Below are 19,303 nucleotides of genomic sequence, written 5' to 3'. Positions count from 1 at the left end.
CCTTTCATGGTCCTAACTGATCACAAGAACCTCGAATATCTCAGTACCGCTAGATGATTAATTTACCTTCAAGCACGCTGGTCCTTATTCTTTTCTAGATTCAATTTCGGTATTTCCTTTCACCCAGGATCCCACAACACTAAGGCTGATTCATTATCAAGTACAGGAGGATACAGCCAGAAATCAGGAACCTGAAAATATTCTGCCCCCACAAGTTAAAATCTCATTCTGGTGGGATACAGATGAGGAAATTGAAAAGCTCTTGAAAACACTGCTATTTCAGACCCACAAACTTTACATACCACTTCAGTCTAGAGTTCCAGATTAGAGCCTTATCACTAGGGCTCATTCATCTCTTACTATGGGCCATCCAGAATGCAGCAGCTACTTGCAAACTGATATCTGCTCTCAGTGTAAAACACTGAGGATATTACCTTGTGGCAAACTGATGCCACTGCATGTGCCCAGTAGACCCTGGTCCCACATTGTGCTTGATTGTCACAGACTTTCCAGAATTATAAGGGTTCACTGCAGTACTCACTGTAGTAGACAGATTTTCACTCAGTTCACACCCAGGTTGTTGTTATAGGAGTGCCCCCTTCTGTCCAGCACTGCAGCAGCTCTGGGTGTGCTTCCTGTCATGCATCTGGTCATGGGGAAGTGGTTGTCGCGGTCGGCCCTGTTCTTTGGCCATCCATGGACTCTTTGTGGTGGGGGGGAGTGGGGGGGTGGTACTCTCGTGCATCCCTCCGGTTCTGACATTCGTTCAGACTCCATTTCCCAGAACTCTCTGGGAGATCACGTGATAGATGAACCTCCACAATCCACCAATCACTGTTCCAGTTCACCTGAGTACTAACCTGTTTCACCTATGTGTATCCTTTGACTAGATCTCGCTTCGCATTTCACTTTAATTTAGGTTTGTTGTGAGGTGTTACGTCCCTCTGTAGGACTACTAAGCGTTTCTGTCTGTTATATTGCCTTCATGTTTTCCTGACAGTGTTTTTGGACTCCCTGACGTTGCCTTTTTGTTATTGCCCGTTTGGATCTGGTTCTCTGATATTGTTATGTTTGTCATTCTCTATATTTTGGCCTTTTTGGATTTTACAACCGATGTGTAAACTGAATTGCTTTGTAAAATTGAAAGGATCCTTAATGATTACAATAAAATCAATTTGAATATGTAATAACCAAACATCAAATTTGATGCAGGAAGAAGAGGCTGTTTTAAGTTAATCTGCTGATTTGAAACCCTGCTTAAGCAAGTCTGTTTTCTCCTCTGTTCTGTACAACAGCAGTTAGAAGGTTTGCCATGCTGCTCCATCCAAACAGATCAACATGCGTCCTTTTAAAATACTGGTTAATCAGCTGAGTGTGTGTGTGCGATTTTGCTGTGTGTAACTGAACTTGTTTGGAAACACTGTAGAAAATTTCATTCAATCCACGTTAGCTTCTTACTGGGAAAATGAACATCAGAGGGGTTCAGGTATTATTTTTATTTACTTTTAACATCACAGCAAATCTGGCAGTGAGTTACAGGAATCTGGCACATTATGTGCAGTTAGTGAAGATTTTTAGAGCCTAAAAGAGTGCATTATGGTGTCCCACAAGGTTCCATTTTAGGTCCCCTATTGTTTTCACTGTACTTACAGCCCCTGCTTCATAATGCTGGGTCATAACAATGCTGGTTTTTTGTCATGCTGATGATTCACAGATCAACTTATCAGTTCAGTCAGATTTAGCAGCACATTTAAACAAAATGAAAGACTATATTAAAGGTATTAAAGCTTGAATGACTTTGTGTTTGTTTCAGTTTTATTTGATTGTGTATTTTATATACACACACACACACGTATTTTTTCCCCAAGCTGTTACATTCTGTTCCCTTTTGCTTCTTATTCGTGGTTTGTGTGTTTCTGGTAGACTGTGATACTAGGAAGTTTTCTTTCCTTTTTGTTTCATTCCACAAAAACACTAAGCAAATGTCCTCTAACAGCAGCTCTGTCCACTCCTCCCCTTCTCCTCTCTTCCTCTCTTCCTCTCTTCCTCTAAGACACTCACTCTCTCTCAGTGTATTCAGGACTCACTCAGCAATGGACATGAATCTCTTCATCTTATCAGGTGAAATGAATAGGCTTTATTGTTTATTTCTCTCTCTCTCTCTCTCTCTCTCTCTCTCTCTCTCTCTCTCTCTGTGTGTTGATTGATCTGTTTTATGTTTGGCCTGATCACACATACTTCTCAGTCTTTCACAGTGTTGAATGCAGATTAAGATCAGATTAAGATTAAGATGACTTTAGTCTGGAGTGTGATGGTGGTCAGTGTGGCATCAAGTGTGGCACCTCAGTAAACTGTGAGTTTGGTTTTAGGTCCAGCCTTGTATCATCAGAAAATGCCAGCTGCTGCATGGTCACTGCACTGTCCATCTGTAATCCTGCAGATTGACACTGCAAACCGAGCTCACAGTAAACAGCTCAGTGGAAGTCTTTACCTTTTAAAACTATTTACTGGGCAGTGTGTTGTAGTGAAAACTCAGTTTAACTTTAGAGTAAGTAAACATAAATACATTTAAAAGCCTAAAAGCTAAACATGCTGTTTTCTGTAAAGTTGTTGATCTTTGTAATTTGGCTCAAACTGTGCTTATAAAACACTGTATAATATTGGAGCTTCTACTGGATGCAGCTCCAGCTGTTTCACAAGTTCGTTCAGCTACACATACTGTTTGAATTTGTGCTGTGAATACAGTCACAGACTCTGTAAAGTTCTCTGTGGTGCAGTTCCTTTTTTCACTCAAAAAGCAGTGTTAATGATTCCCAGAATCCAGCTTGTATTTAAACTGTGTTAAAGTGAAAGAGGAATCTGAGGATTCTCAGCTCTGTGCAGATGTTTACTTCTCTTTTTGGAGTTGTGTACTTGAAAGAGATGTTTTGCCTCCTTGAACTGTTTTTAAGGAAAGTAAGTGTAGCCGCTGGGAGTGCTCTACGGTATGAAACCATCTATACATGTAGAGTGGACTCTAGGGTTGTGTCACGTTTTGCCATCATGTCCTGCGTTAATTCAGTACTTGAAAAAATTATAAAATTTTAGGTCACTTATATGATCACCAAACAGATAAACACAGAGTGGGATTTTCTATGCATCGTTCAGTAAATGAGACACACACAAATAGGCTTAGTGTACTTTTCACAAAGTATTAACAATGTAAGGCAAAACGTATCACACTCCCAGGAATAACATGATAGCTGGCTCAGGAAAATGTACTTAAGTCTAAAATAAATAAAAAAAAATTAAAAAGCTAGCAGTAGTGATTAAAAGCAGCAATAAGGCTAGCAAAAGAAGCTGAAAGCTACACTCAAATGCTGTGTGAACCCTTCATGAAGCAGCACTGTTACTTAGCCGGATGCTAACTAAATATCAAGTGACTGACTAAAACAAAACAACAATTTGGACAATACAGAGTGAAAACATACCCAGTGTAGCAATAAGGCTGATAATGTGAATCAGAAGCTAGGCTAAATGCTAATTACTTAGCTAAATGCTAACAGAACACAAACATCAAATTACTGGCCACAGCTGAGCACAGAAATCATAGCAACATAGGTGATGCACTCAGCAGCATTCTTTATTGTACTTAGCCACACTGCGCAAATTAAAATGTACACTGCCGCTGGTAAGCTTGGCTCCAAATGGCCAATGCTAACAGAACCCATGGCGTCTCCATGCCCATTCGCCTATACCTCGACACTAGCCAAGAAGGAACCCACTTTAATTGCTAAATACCACTATGACAGGTGGAACACATGCAAATTTTCCTGTTTGTGTAATAAAAACCACTTTCTTGACATTTGTCAACAACACATCTGAGACATTATCATATATCCTTTTTTCCATCAAATCGGTTGGTAAGACCATCTAAGCTGGGTTTGGACATCAAATCTATGCAAATAGTGACCGACCCCCCCAGCGCCACGCGAACATGGCGGGTGGGGAAACCCAGGGATGCAAATGTAAGTGGGGTGGGGAAACTTTCACAGCCAGTTAAAATACATTTTAGCACGTTTAAACATCATATTTAACACTAAAACGAATATTAAACAGTGGATTATCACCATGAAACACAGCGTGTTCAGTACTGAGCTGTTAATCTGAGTTTACACCGTCAGCTAATTTACCTCAGCAGACTCCTTTCAGCGCAGCTTCACAGCACTGCCTCACTTTACTGGGCTTTTTTTCCAAGGTAGCTTCATTAACTGCACATATTGTTTATATTATAAAATTTTATAATCAGTATGATCAGTTAATGTCTGTTTTTATGCAATTAGATTTCATAAACTTCTAATAAACTGCAGGGAAAACACTGCAGGGAAAACCGCTCCCTCTGTGGAAGCTGGTGTAGGGAGTACTGACGGCACAAACTGATGACGCAGATGATGCTCTTTTCTTATTTCTTTAAAAGTATTGGCCCAAATGTGACCAATCAAAGTGCATATTGGTTGCTAGGCGGATTTTACAGAGTCCAACCAATCATTAAATCGTGTATGACTTCGGGTATTTCCGCAATAACTACTGAAACGGGAAAAGTGCCGAAGTACGGTACGGAATACAGTGCTCTTATGTTACATGCCCACTCCCATTCTAATTAATGACATATACCCCACAAAAAAGGTCATCAACTACACTGGCTACAATCCACCCCCGTCAAATGAATTGGCAGTCCGACAATGGCACCTTCTACTAAAGCATGTTAATGTTCAAGATCTGGTGGCCTCTACTTAACATTCCTCCTGATCACAGCTGCTCATGGCAGCCTCTGAGGGTTTGAATGCTGGCCTGCAGTAGATATAGCTGAAGAGTGTAGCGGAATGCATGCAGGTAAGACATCCACTTCATCAGGGTTAAGTGACCTGCGTGGCTCATGTATCTCTTGGGGTCCTCTTATTGAGTTTCTTGATACGTCTTCTGTAGAGACTCAGACTTGGTGAGTCAGCCCTATAGGGGTCGCTTCCCCTATCCCATGTTGCTGCCCTTCTGCAACTGCCCTCAACTTAGACTGGTGCACCTGTTGAACCAGTCCTTCTTCATAAGGATCCTGGGCCACTGAATGTACAACCTCCGTTCATCATGGACTTCAGACTAACTGATACACACAGGAATTCCAGTAATCTTGGACCTTAGTCCAGCCTAATACACAATTCCGCAAATAGACAAGCTGCCCTTCTTTAAACCCAGAGTCATTCACTTGATCATTGTTTCCTCTGTGAGTCTGCTTCTCCAATCTCTGCCTTATATGCTCATGAACCATCCTTACTCTCTGTTGACTCAGAGAGCTAGCTCACTAGCTAAGTCAAGAGTGGATAAACATCTTGCACCAGAGAGGGCACCTAAAGACTACTGTGTCCTGGGAAGGAGATGTGCATCATATCTGGCGTGTTTTAGGATTCAACTGTCAATAGTCAACAAAACTTCCATCTTTCTTGGTCACTAAGACAATGGGAGAAGAGTAAGGGCTACTGCTTTCTCTAATAACCTGACTATCCAACAGCTGTTGAATATGAACTTTTATGGTTTCATATTGAGGTGTGTGTGGGGGGCCTTCGATAGGGCTGGTGCACTGGAACATCATCCAGCAGTAGAATCTCATGAGTCTCAAAGTGGTGCAACTCAAGTGTCCTCCTCTGGAAAATATGCTACCATACTTTGAGAAAAGGGCTTTGGCATGTGAAACCTCCTGTTCTGTCAACCCCCCAGGAATGGGAAGATCATCAGAAGGACTAGTGCACAGTCACGTCTTGTGTGGAGACAAAAACCAAACAATCTTCCCAAGAACAATCGACAGAAACAGGTGTCGCTCTTCTCACTGATGTCATTACCACTGATTGTACAGTGGCAGTTACATGGCGAGGAGGAAGCCATATGTTAGGGCTGCTAACATTAACAACGGGGGCATACAAAAGACGCTTCTTCGCAAAGACATGAGTGGGGGACACAAGCAGGCCTTCAGGAAGATGTCTTTCAAGTCCAGAGGACCCAATAGGAACTCTGTTGATTCCAGCTGGGGACATGGAACAGGAACCATTGAAATGGTTCCAGCACCAGTGCAAACTGCAGACCTTCCATGAAAGGCTTAGAGGCATTGAGAATGGCTTCAGCCTTCTCACTGTGTCACAAAGCATACCAAATTGCTGGGACCAGTGATGTACATTTTAATTTGTCTAGTGTGGCTAAGTACAATAAGGTATGCTGCCAAGTGTACCTCCTATATTGCTATGGTTTCTGTTTGCTCGGCTATGGCCAATAATTTGATGTTAGTTTGTGCTCTAAGTAGCATGGCTACTCAAGTGTAGCTTGAGACATAGATTTCTTTACAGTGGCGGTGAATAAAAATAGTGGAAAATCTGAAATAATAAGTTTTCTTTGGGGACTATTTTGCCTCACAGCGCCCTGCATGTATCCCTCCACCATGAATGGAGTTTAAGTTCTCTAAACTATCATAAAACAGTGTCTCAGTCATCAGGCAGTGAATTCATAACCATTTCATGTAGGAACTTTCTGTGAGGGAGCTTTTAGAGGTGGACGTCTGGTTCCTATCACCACCACTGTGAACAGTTCTGACTCAGTAAGTTTCTCTAGAACGGAGCGTTTCACACCAAACCACTCTGAATGACTCTGTTTACATCTTAACCATCTAATTATGCAGAAAAAAAATGAATAATTTGTGGAATATCAGTTTCATTGAAGAACTATTTTTATAATAATTCTAATTAATAGGAGCTATGTTGTTTCAAATCAGTGTTTTCTTCTGGAGTGCAGCTGACAGAGTTTGGGGTGTTTGTATGTGGCAGTGGGCGTGTCATGAATACTAACTGATAGATCTTCTCCATTTTAAGTGTTTTTGGTGTTTGCAAGAGGACAAGCACAACTAAAAGGTAGGTGTACACACAAACATACGACCTCATAACGTTTTTATATAACTTGAAAACACAGGTTACTGTTTGTATTATGTGAATGTTTCATGATTAATAAACCAATAGAAATGGTTAAAAAACTACTTGGAATAAAATTCTACATTTATTTGAATTTTAATTTTTTTCCCTGTGGTCCACTTAATAGTGTTCATGTATGTTTATATACAGAGAAAGAGTCATAATTTATATGTACATGATAATTTTACAACCTCTCTCTAAACTGCTAAACTGCTGTAGCTGAATGGTGGAGTTAAACTGCTGTAGACTGAATGGTGGGGCTAAACTGCTGTAGCTGAATGGTGGGGCTAAACTGCTGTAGACTGAATGGTGGGGCTAAACTGCTGTAGCTGAATGGTGGGGCAAAACTGCTGTAGACTGAATGGGTGGGGCTAAACTGCTGTAGGCTGAATGGTGGAGCTAAACTGCTGTAGACTGAATGGTGGGGCTAAACTGCTGTAGACTGAATGGTGGAGCTAAACTGCTGTAGACTGAATAGGTGGGGCTAAACTGCTGTAGGCTGAATGGTGGGGCTAAACTGCTGTAGACTGAATGGGTGGGGCTAAACTGCTGTAGACTGAATGGTGGGGCTAAACTGCTGTAGACTGAATGGTGGGGCTAAACTGCTGTAGCTGAATGGTGGGGCTAAACTGCTGTAGACTGAATGGTGGAGCTAAACTGCTGTAGCTGAATGGTGGGGCTAAACTGCTGTAGACTGAATGGTGGGGCTAAACTGCTGTAGACTGAATGGTGGAGCTAAACTGCTGTAGCTGAATGGTGGGGCTAAACTGCTGTAGACTGAATGGTGGAGCTAAACTGCTGTAGCTGAATGGTGGGGCTAAACTGCTGTAGACTGAATGGTGGAGCTAAACTGCTGTAGACTGAATGGGTGGGGCTAAACTGCTGTAGGCTGAATGGTGGAGCTAAACTGCTGTAGGCTGAATGGTGGAGCTAAACTGCTGTAGACTGAATGGTGGGGCTAAACTGCTGTAGCTGAATGGTGGAGCTAAACTGCTGTAGGCTGAATGGTGGAGCTAAACTGCTGTAGACTGAATGGTGGAGCTAAACTGCTGTAGACTGAATGGGTGGGGCTAAACTGCTGTAGGCTGAATGGTGGAGCTAAACTGCTGTAGGCTGAATGGTGGAGCTAAACTGCTGTAGACTGAATGGTGGGGCTAAACTGCTGTAGACTGAATGGTGGGGCTAAACTGCTGTAGACTGAATGGTGGGGCTAAACTGCTGTAGACTGAATGGTGGGGCTAAACTGCTGTAGCTGAATGGTGGAGCTAAACTGCTGTAGCTGAATGGTGGGGCTAAACTGCTGTAGACTGAATGGTGGGGCTAAACTGCTGTAGACTGAATGGTGGGGCTAAACTGCTGTAGCTGAATGGTGGAGCTAAACTGCTGTAGCTGAATGGTGGGGCTAAACTGCTGTAGACTGAATGGGTGGGGCTAAACTGCTGTAGGCTGAATGGTGGAGCTAAACTGCTGTAGGCTGAATGGTGGAGCTAAACTGCTGTAGCTGAATGGTGGGGCTAAACTGCTGTAGCTGAATGGTGGAGCTAAACTGCTGTAGCTGAATGGGTGGAGCTAAACTGCTGTAGCTGAATGGGTGGAGCTAAACTGCTGTAGCTGAATGGTGGGGCTAAACTGCTGTAGCTGAATGGTGGAGCTAAACTGCTGTAGCTGAATGGTGGAGCTAAACTGCTGTAGACTGAATGGTGGGGCTAAACTGCTGTAGACTGAATGGTGGAGCTAAACTGCTGTAGACTGAATGGTGGGGCTAAACTGCTGTAGACTGAATGGGTGGGGCTAAACTGCTGTAGCTGAAAGGTGGGGCTAAACTGCTGTAGGCTGAATGGTGGAGCTAAACTGCTGTAGCTGAATGGTGGGGCTAAACTGCCATAGCCTGAATGGGTGGAGCTAAACTGATGTAGGCTGAATGGGCGAGGCTAAACTGCTGTAAACAACAGGGGGCATAAAGTTAGGAGAAAATTCATCTAGCTACATAAATCATGATGACTGACTAAAGAAGAATAAATGGCACAAGCAGCCATTTAAACAGCTGTCAGCATTAGCTGGCATGTTAAAGCTGCCGTTTACAGAAACAATAGCTTCGTGGCTCAAAACAATTGACAAAATGAAAAACTACCAACCTGCAAAATCAGTGATTTGAATTTATATTGTTTGATCTCAAGATGCGTTATCAGCATTTTGATATTTTCATGACGTTTGATTCATGAAGTCAAGTTGAGTGCAACTCTTGCGGCTGAGTTTCAACCAAGCTGGAGCATGCATTACATTATGCAACTCAAGTGAAATTTACTTTCATGTCGATTTCAAACAACCAAAGTTGCACAAAAGTCTCGAAACAAAAAAGCCAGTCTTAGAAAATCAACAAAACAGGTCATTTGTGCAGGGGTGCCCATATTTTTGCATACAACAGTATAACCAGAATACTAAACCATCTCTCTCTCTCTCTCTCTCTCTCTCTCTCTCTCTCTCTCTCTCTCTCTCTCTCTCTCTCTCTTTCAGTGTCCCTGTTTCCAGGGTTCCCCCCTCACCGTCTGTACGTGGCTGATGAGGTCACTCTGAGGTGTAAGGATGGCGACACTGTTCACAACAATGATGTAAAATGGTACAAAGATGGAGTCCAGCTCTCCGACAACATTCGAAATGGCAAGTTAGAAATTGCTGCGGCGACAGTGTCGGACTCAGGGAGGTACACCTGTGAGAGTGGAGGCAAGAGGAGTGATGAAGTGGAGATCACAGTGCTGGGTAGGACATCACAACATTTAAAAAATCAACAACCACATACAAAATCAAATTAAAAAAACAAAAAAAATTGGGACAGTGTGTGAAAAGCAAATCAAAACAGAAAAGAGTGATTAGCAAATTTTGTTTGACCTGTATTAAATTAATAATGGTACAAACTATACTGTAATTTGTACAATATAACAATAGGAACAATAATAAAACAATAATGTAACAATATTTGTTGTTTTTTTGTGGGGTGTAAACACATGCTCATTCCTAATTTGATGCACTTGCAACACATTCCAAAAAACATTTTACAGAAGCATGTTTACACTTGCCTTCCGCCCAATGACAGCTGGGATAGGCTCCAGCACCCCACCGCGACCCAGAAGGATAAGCGGTTTAGATGATGGATGGATGGATGTTTACACTTTTTTAACAGCATTTAATAAATGTGTAGAGACTGAAGACACAAACTGATTCAGTTTGAAAGTGAATTAAGGAAATCTATTAAGTCTTCTACCGTGCAACCATACGGGGTCTTTGTTGTCGTATTTTGAGCTTAGGACACGTTTTCAGTAGGGACAGTCCTGGGCTGCAGGCAGGTCAGTATGTCACGTGCACTTTCTGATTATGCAGCCGTGCTGCTATAAAACGTGCAGAATGTTTTTTTGGTGTGTCGTGGTGAAATAAATATGGACGTCCCTGAAAAAGAGGTAATCTAAAGGGCAACTTATGTCTCTACAAAATGTGTTCAGTGTTAATGAAGCTTTCACAGATGTGCAGGTTACCCACTAATACCCCCCCACACACCATGACAGATGCTGGATTTTAAACTTTATGCTGGTAACAATCTGGACAGTCCTTTTCTTCTTTGGCCTGGTAAACAAGACGTCCATTATTTCCATAAACAATCTGGACTCGTCAGACCACAATACACATTTCCACTGAGCATCAGTCCATTTCAGATGAGCTCAGGCCCAGAGAAGTTGGCCGTGTTTCTGGACATTCCACTGTACATAGTAACTTGCATTTGTGGATGCAGCACTGAACAGCGTTTATTGACGACACTTTGTCAAAGTATTACTGAGCCCATGTAGTGATATAACTACAGAGACATGCTGGTTTTTAATACAGTCCTGTCTGAGGGGTCGAAGGTCACAGGCATTCAGTTTTGTTTTTTGGCCTTTTCCTTTATGCATCCCGGATTTCTGAGGAACGTTGGTCTTAAAGTGTTGGATTGTTTGCAGATGCATTTTTGGCAAAATGGCCTCGATCCATGCTCACTCTTAAAGGACTCAGCTTTTCCTGGTTGCTCCTTTGTATGATTACAACACCTATTTTAAAATGTTTTCTAAACACTACACAATGTTCATAGTCTTAAATTGCCCCAGCCCCATTTTTTTAATTGCAAGTTGTAATATAATAAAAAAGCAATAGTTTGTAAAAACTTTCCTCATTTTTCTGAAATGTAGTCAACAAAAAGTGAAGTTTGCTTCTTTATTTTTATTGCTGGAGCTATGAGGCTAAAGTAGCTACAAAACGTAATCAAGTTATACTTTAACAATTAGCATCATGCTCAAATGCTTTCAACAAAATTAAACTATATAAATATTTAAAATCATTTAAGTATGTTTGTCCCATGCTGTTTCTTAGTGTTAAAAAAGCTAGAAGGTTATGTAAGATGTGTCCAGAATGATGACCAGAGCTGTAGAATGTTCTAAAAGGACTGAGAAGGCTGTAGAACATCAAAAATGAAGTTGTAATAAAATTAACATCCAAAATAAAATTCAGATAAAAGTAATATCCAGAATGACGTTCTAATAAAATTATATCTGGAATGAAGTTCTAATAAAAATCACATCCAAGATAAAGTTTTAATAAAAATAATATTCAGAAAGACATTCTAATATTTTTACTTTAATTTAATTGAAATAATATTAAAGTGGTGATCTTGAGGTAGAAACATAGATAGATAGATAGATAGATAGATAGATAGATAGATAATTACAGTGTAGCATTTACAGTATGCAACAACTCATTGTTATTCTAAAATATTGCATAAAACCTTTATAATACCTTTTGGTGTCTAGTTTATAAGATTTAATTGTATAGAATAGAAATAAGAAGTAATATAAATATCTGTATAATAAGTATAATAAAGTGTAATAAGTGATTGTAAATTTTGAATGAAACCTTTCTTCATTTTTATAAATATTATGCTGTGGCTGATGTGCTATATTTTCAGTTCTCTCTCTCTCTCTCTCTCTCTCTCTCTCTCTCTCTCTCTCTCTTTCTCTCCTCCTCCTCTGGCAGACATGGTGCCCCTGGCGTCGCTCTCTTTTTTAAACAGAGCGAAGACTGTTCTAGGTAAAGGAGGTGTGGTTCTCATGGAGCTCTACGTGGAGGAGGGGCTGAAGGACTGGTGGTGTCGTTATACAGAAGGTGAAGGTGAAAAGTGGCTCCCTATCCTGCCAGAGAAGTGGACGAACAGCAACCGCAGTGTGGTCACACACGCTGACGTTCAACATGTAGGCGACAGGATCTTCTGGTGCATGAACACCAAGGCGAGACCAAAGGAGGAGCGTCCACGCAGTAACACCGTCAAGCTCACAGCTACAGGTGAGATCTTCAGTTCCAGAGGCGCTCAGTCTGAGGCCCTGAGTGGGTTCATGCTCTGTGTGGTTTCATGCAACAACACCTGCTGTAAGGCACAGAATGGTTTGACGAAGATACATGCAGACTAAAAGCTTCCCAGGACCAGGACTGACAAACACAGTGGCTAAATACATAAAACACACCGCCAGATTTACTGTGACATTAGGAGTGAACAGCCTGGCTGTAACAGGGAATATAGGCATGTTTTACTGCCTGTGTGATGTGAGGTGTTGCTGCATTTTCCCTTCCTTTACATGTGATCATAGCAATTCATAACACGACACAAAACAACACCTGAACTATTCTGGCAGTAGTTTTCTAACTGCTGTTGTAGGAGAGCAGATAAGAAAAAAGATTTGCTGGAGCAGAATTTCAGACTGACAGATTTACTGGACCTGAATTTAAAAAGCATCTTTTTCTTTCCTTTTTGTTGTGAGCAGTATTAGCTTTTAAGACTTTTTTTTGATTTCATAGTGAAAATTCATTTCTTTCTAGTCAAAACTGAATTTGGACTATACAATAATATTTGTTTGTGATATTTTCTAATGTGCAAATTGAATAAAAAAAAAAAAAATCTTGCCATATTAAATAGACTTTCGTCATGTCAATTAAATCTTTAATGGTAATAAATATACCAAATGTTAAACTTTAATTTATGTTAGTAAAACTTGTTACTGCAATTATATGGATTTAGAAAAAGGCTTGAATTATTACCAGTGACAAGTTAAATCATGCATACCAAAATATAATCCCTATAATTAAAAGTTTAAAATTGTTACATTTTTAATTCTATTTTTATGTAATTTTTTCCAGTATCAACATTTTCTGATAAAAAATCTTTGTTTCTTGATTAACAGTTAAAAGCATATTGCCCAACAGTTCACTCATATTTGCAAAACTTCTCTTGAAGCTCTGATTCTGAAAAATTAGATTTTCTTTGCGTCTTTTTTTATTTATTTCTTTCATTGTCTCCATTTTGGCAGCCAAATAGAACTTCATTTGGTCGGTTTTTAAATTGTATGTGTGACAAGTCAACAGAAACCAGACGCTCGCGGATGTAAGGTCAATGGTTGTTTAATATCAAACAACAAACCGGAATCAAAGGAGCAGAGCAAAAATCGTAGCCATAAAACAGGCCAATGGATTCAAAAACACAGATCAGTCAGGAAAGGCAAAAGTACAAAAGGACAAAGCAAAAGTCAGAAACGGAATAAACAAAGCAGTGGTCAAAAACACGGAATACAGGAAATCAGGAATACAACGCTCAGTAGGTTTCATCCATCCATCCATACATTATCTAAACCGCTTATCCTTCTGGGTCGCGGTGGGGTGCTGGAGCCTATCCCAGCTGTCATTGGGCGGAAGGCAGGATACACCCTGGACAGGTCGCCAGTCCATCGCAGGGCAGACAGACAGACATACACAGTCACACACACTCACACCTAGGGGCAATTTAGCATGTCCACTTAGCCTGACTGCATGTTTTTGGACTGTGGGAGGAAACTGGAGTACCCGGAGGAAACCCACGCAGACACGGGGAGAACAGGCAAACTCCACACAGAAACGACCCTGGTCACCCAGCCGGGAATCAGTAGGTTTCAGGGAAACAATAACTCGCAAAGAAGCTACCTAAAGCCTGGGCTTATATACTACTATCTCTGGTCATATGACAACACACACAGGTGAAAGCAGTTAGTAATCTGGGCAATGTGAGCACTGATAGAGCGCAGACGAGAGTCAGAAGTCACGTGAGCTCCCATTGCAGTATGGGCAATGGAGTCTCTGTCTGAGTCCGATTCCGAGTGAGGTTGCTCAGTCTCATGATCTCCCATGGGATTCTGGGAGATGAAGTCTTCTTGAGAGTTTGCTGAATGTGTGACAGTATGGCCTCATTTAAATATGTATTATGATTGGCTCTTAGCTAGGATACTGGTGAAAATGCCACAATGTTAAAAAGACACTGGTGTGTTAATCACTGGCTTGGTGTCTTCATGAATAGCTCTTATTTAGTGCTGCACATTTTGTGTTGTATAGCGCTGCTATCAACAAATTTTATGAATGTGGCTCATTGCCCCTCACCCATGGGCAGCCACTAAACTGGGGACCAAGAGCCTGATTGTTGTGTTTAGAAATCATGACAGTGGAATATGTATATTTTTTCTCTTAAGGATTAACACTCCTCAAACAGAAAATATTAAGGATGCCCAAATCAGTATCTCTGCCAAACAAGTTGTTATACCTTGCTTTGGTCACTGGGGCTCAGTCATGCTGGAACAGGAAAGGTTCTTACCCAAAGTGTTCCACAAAGTTGGAAGTGTACAACTGTCCAAAATGTCTTGGTGCTGAAGCATTAAGATTTCCCTTCACTGGAACTGAGGGTTCTAGACCAACCCCTGAAAAACAGCCCCATATCATCATCCCTCCTCCACCAAACTCTACAGCTGGCACAGTGCAGTCAGGCAGGTAACGTTCTCCTGGCATTCGCCAAACCCAGACTCGTCCATCAGACTGACAGATAGAGAAGCTGATTTGTCGCACCACAGTGGTGGCGCTTTACTCCACTCCATCCGACGCTTGTCACTGTGCTTGGTGATGTAAGGCTTATATGCAGCTGCTCGGCCATGTAAACCCTGTCATGAAGCTCCTGGTGTAGTTTCTGTGCTGATGTTGATACCAGAGGAGGTTTGAACTCTGCAGTTATTGATCAGCAGAGCGTTGAAGACTTTTATGCTTCTTGCTCCTCAGAACTCTGAGACCCGCTCTGTAACTTTATGTGGGCTGATACGTCCTGGCTGAGTTGCTGTGGTTCCTAAATGCTTCCACTGTTCAATATCTAGGAGGGAAGAAATTTCATGAACTGATATATGTGTGTGTGTGTGTGTGTGTGTGTGTGTGTGTGTGTGTGTGTGTGTGTGTGTGTGAACCTGTACCTGTTGCCCTTTACATTGTGTGTAAAGTTCATGATGAATGAACCAATTCCTCCCACTTTTCTGTCTGTCTTTCTCTCAGAGAAAATGGTGATGCTGCAGATATCCCAAAGGCCAGCGTGGTCAGGTGATACTGTCTCTCTGAGCTGTGATGTGTGGGGTGGTGCACATGTGGACCAGGCTGTGTTTTATAAGGATGGAACAGAAATCAAAAAGGATGCACCAAAGGATACAGTTGTCATCTCAAATGTTGCCAAGTCTGACCAAGGCATGTACGCCTGCAACGCCACCTACAGGTTCATCCACATCAGTAAAGAGGCACTGACCCATAGCAGCTTGCCCTCTGATCAACAGCTTCTCAAAGTCATAGGTAACAAAAAACACAATAATAACAGCACCAACACAAAACAACACACAGTGACAATACAGTACAAGAATAAGATTGCAAACAAATCACAGTGATGCCATGATGCAATGATATTAATATGTTCATAATAATTCATAAACACTCATAATCCATTCATAATACAGTCATGTCACATTCATGATGCATCAAAAAAGCATTCATAACAAATTCATAACACAATCATATCATTTCACATCATTGATAAAACATTTATAACATTCAGATACATTTATGCGTAATATATTTTACCTAAGGAATTTATATTTCCTGCTTTATTTGGGGGAAAAAGTTTCATTCAACAGTTTCATGTGGTATTTGTTTACCATGACTGTATATATGACTAATGTGTTTGATGTGGTAGACGGTCCTCCTATGGCCCACCTGGACTGTGAGAAACTGTACTGTGAGTGCCAGAAGTGTAGAGATTCTGACTCCTACCGCTGGCATTACACTCCCCCTGGAGAAACACGAACAGTGGTGCTGGAGGAGTCTGACTACTACATCAGCTCTAAGGGGGCTGGGACATACACCTGCTCTGCCAAATTTGAGGGGATAGGCCAGTCCCGCCACAGCAACGAGTGTATCCTGAAAGGTAAACACACACTTTCATACTCTCTTTTTGTCTTGAACAGGTACTTTTCACACTTCCATTTTCCAGTGAGGTGACCATGTTGGTCCCCATGCTGAGCTGATCTGCCCTAATGTCATCCTTAAAAAATGCCCTTTAGGATCCAATCCACTTGGACCCATTTACATTGTGTTATTAGGTAATGTAGTGGTTAATGCCACTGCTCTCCATACAGCAATTTCCCTGCATAGGTATGCATGTTTGCTTTTCTTTGGTATAGATGTTAGCTATACCAATAAGAGTCCTTGGGCAGGCTTTGTTCTGGCTTGTCCTGAGTCAAACCAGACTAGTGTTAACTGAAGCCAGACTAGTCCTGTGTCCAGCCAAACTAATCTGAGGCAAGCCAGACTAGTCCTTAGGCAAGTCAAGTTGGCCCTGAAGCAGGCCAGGCTAGTCCTGAGTGAAGTCAGAATAGTTCTGCGTCAAGCTAGTTTAGTCTCGAGCCAAGCTATGCTAGTCCCAAGCCTCATGGTTGTTACAGTGTATTTGGTAACACAGCTCCCTCTCCACCTGGGCAAGCATTCTATGCTATATCTGGCTGCATTTGTATCATAAATAAAAATATTATTAAAAGTGCCTCTCACATGCAGTAAATGTTGAATTCCAAAAAGTTGATTCCAAGTCAAATCAGGCTAGTCTCAAGTCAGACAAATCCTGAGTAAATTACAGATCTTATTGCATATTTTTTGACCCTTATTATTATTATAACTCCTGTGTTGTGTGACTGATACTGGCTGCTAAATGCCCTTTGGGATCAAGTGCCTGCCTGCCTAAACTGACTTGACCTGGGACCAACCTGGCTTTACCCAGAACCAGACTGGCTTAACTCAGGATTTGTCATACTCAAGACTAGTCCAGTTTGACATGGGATCAGTTTGCCTCCATTACATTTACATTTACTTCATTGAGCAAAAGCTTTTAACAATATTTTCAATCATGGTTTAAATGCAGATATAGAGTGGTGTGCTTATCCAGGTGGGGAGGGATCTGTGTTACCCATTGCACTATACCAACTGTGGGGCTTGGGACTTGACTAAGACTAGCCTGGCTTGCCTTAGAACTAGCTTGGATTGCCTCAAGGCTAGCCTGGCTTGGCTCAGGACCAGCCTGGCTTGACTCAGGAGTAGTCTGGGTTTACTCAGGATTTGTCTGACTTAAGACTAGCCTGATTTGACTTGGAATCAACTTTTTGGAATTCAACATTTACTGCATGTGAGATCTATCTATCTATCTATCTATCTATCTATCTATCTATCTATCTATCTATCTATCTATCTATCTATCTATCTATCCAGAGAATGAGAGTGGAGGGCCCTCCTTCATTGCGCTGCTGGTGGTGGGGCTGTTTGTGGCAGGGTTGCTGATACTGCTGGTGACATTGCTTATCTGTAGAAGACTCAAGAATCAGATGAGTGGATTGGAGAGGAATATTGACGAGGGTGTGGACAATGACTACATACAACATTAATTGTACCAATAATTTTTCACTTAATAATTAATAATTTGCTTTCAACTTAATCTTTTAAGATTTTTCAATCTTAATCTTATTTTTGCAATTGCCTTTCTGTGGTGTCTCAGGACCTCATAAGTTTTATCCTTAATGCTTTTATTTTTCTGTGTTTGTATAAAGCACTCTGAATTGCCACTTTGTATGAAAGATGCTATACAAATAAACTTGCTTTGCCTTAATATATTCACAACAACAGGTTCATTATTGGAGCGTGAACGTTTTGTCAGTGCATGAAATACGAACCCAATTCCAAAATATAGCCATAAACGACAATCTGAGGGGTCCAAGCACTTAGTAGTCCAGTGAAGCCTAATGTGCAATCATGGGAAAGCATAGTAAACAGAAGAAAAAATGATAGGCAGCTATCTAGAGTTTATAAAAAGTTCTCCTTTGTCAAGACTGTCAATGAGGCCATTAGACATTCTTTTCAACACTGCACACAACAATCAACATGAGAATTTGCAACTTGTTTAGACTCTTCAAAAGAATTTTGTCTTTAGGCCACTCTGTTTTAAAGTTCAGAAAAGCTGCTCTGCTCTAATAGTGACAGTTCACCACTGTAAAAAACACAGAAAAGTGTTGCCCCCTGAGATCCTGACTCATTAGACAGCACGGATCTAGTTTTAGAAGAGAAGAGAGCAGGAAAACTGTTGTTTCCTGTAAATGTTTTATTGATCAAATTCTGCCAGCATTCACTGAACACATTCAGTAACAAAACAGATCTTAAAGGGGGAATGTTAGACACACATTAGACAGCACTGCAGCGGTGAGAGGCCTTCTTTTCACTACATAACCAACATTACAGGAGCGTGACAGCGTCTGTGATGAGTCCATGTGGTGATAGTTTTAAAAAAGGACACTAGAGCGTGCTGTTTGATAACCCTGCTGGAAAAACGGTTCTGCTGGTTCCTGGTGGTGACCAATAGTCAATAATGGTACTGTGTGTTTGGCAACACCTTACTCTAGGATGCTGTTCATAAAGCAATGTGACACCTACATATGGTTGTCATGACAACTGACATAACCCTACATAAATGTTTATAAATGCCTGTTCCAATAAACGTTGTTTACCATAAAGATTACATTCGCCAATTTTGATCAGTCAGTTAAAGTAGCCGTTATGACGAAGATGAAGCCTGTTGGAATAATAAGGAATAACTTTTATGTAGGGTTATGTCAGTTGTCATGACAACCCTATTTAGGTGTCATGTAGTCTTATGAACAGAACTCTACAGTAAAGTGTTACTGTGTGTTTTCCTGATGGGTTGATATCACAGTGTAAAGGACTGGTTTAACAGGTATTCTGATTCCAGGAACATCTGATGGTTTTCTAATGGCATTGAAAGGTGTCCTACAGAAAACTAGTGGTCTCTAATGATAACCATCAAGCCAATTACCATTAGAAAGCAAAACCATCAGGTTTTGATCTTAGTGGTTCTAATGGTATTTTCTCAG

General features: G+C 41.1%; 1 protein-coding gene across 1 annotated transcript; it reads left to right on the top strand.

Moving 5' to 3' along the window:
• Positions 1-1,967: 1,967 nt before the first annotated feature.
• LOC118813259 (obscurin-like) lies at positions 1,968-17,817 on the top strand. Its single transcript, XM_036578494.1, has 7 exons — positions 1,968-2,121; positions 6,888-6,926; positions 9,498-9,740; positions 12,036-12,341; positions 15,387-15,674; positions 16,072-16,302; positions 17,634-17,817. The coding sequence occupies exons 1-7, from the start codon at positions 1,983-1,985 to the stop codon at positions 17,804-17,806; spliced, it is 1,419 nt and encodes a 472-aa protein (XP_036434387.1). The 5' UTR covers positions 1,968-1,982; the 3' UTR covers positions 17,807-17,817.
• The last annotated feature ends 1,486 nt before the right edge of the window (positions 17,818-19,303 follow it).

This window comes from Colossoma macropomum, unplaced genomic scaffold (assembly GCF_904425465.1).
Source record: "Colossoma macropomum unplaced genomic scaffold, Colossoma_macropomum, whole genome shotgun sequence".
Taxonomy (NCBI): Eukaryota; Metazoa; Chordata; class Actinopteri; order Characiformes; family Serrasalmidae; genus Colossoma; species Colossoma macropomum.
The sequence above is the reverse complement of the archived record's forward strand: the minus strand, read 5'-3'. Positions and strand labels throughout refer to the sequence as shown.

What these genes read in the sequence shown, in the direction of transcription:
- LOC118813259 (XM_036578494.1), top strand. Translation starts at nt 1,983, where the DNA reads ATGTCCTCTAACAGCAGCTCTGTCCACTCCTCCCCTTCTCCTCTCTTC. An exon ending in GAATCTCTTCATCTTATCAG is followed by an intron (nt 2,122 to 6,887) that starts GTGAAATGAATA and finishes CTCCATTTTAAG; the next exon opens with TGTTTTTGGTGTTTGCAAGA. An exon ending in AGTGGAGATCACAGTGCTGG is followed by an intron (nt 9,741 to 12,035) that starts GTAGGACATCAC and finishes CTCCTCTGGCAG; the next exon opens with ACATGGTGCCCCTGGCGTCG.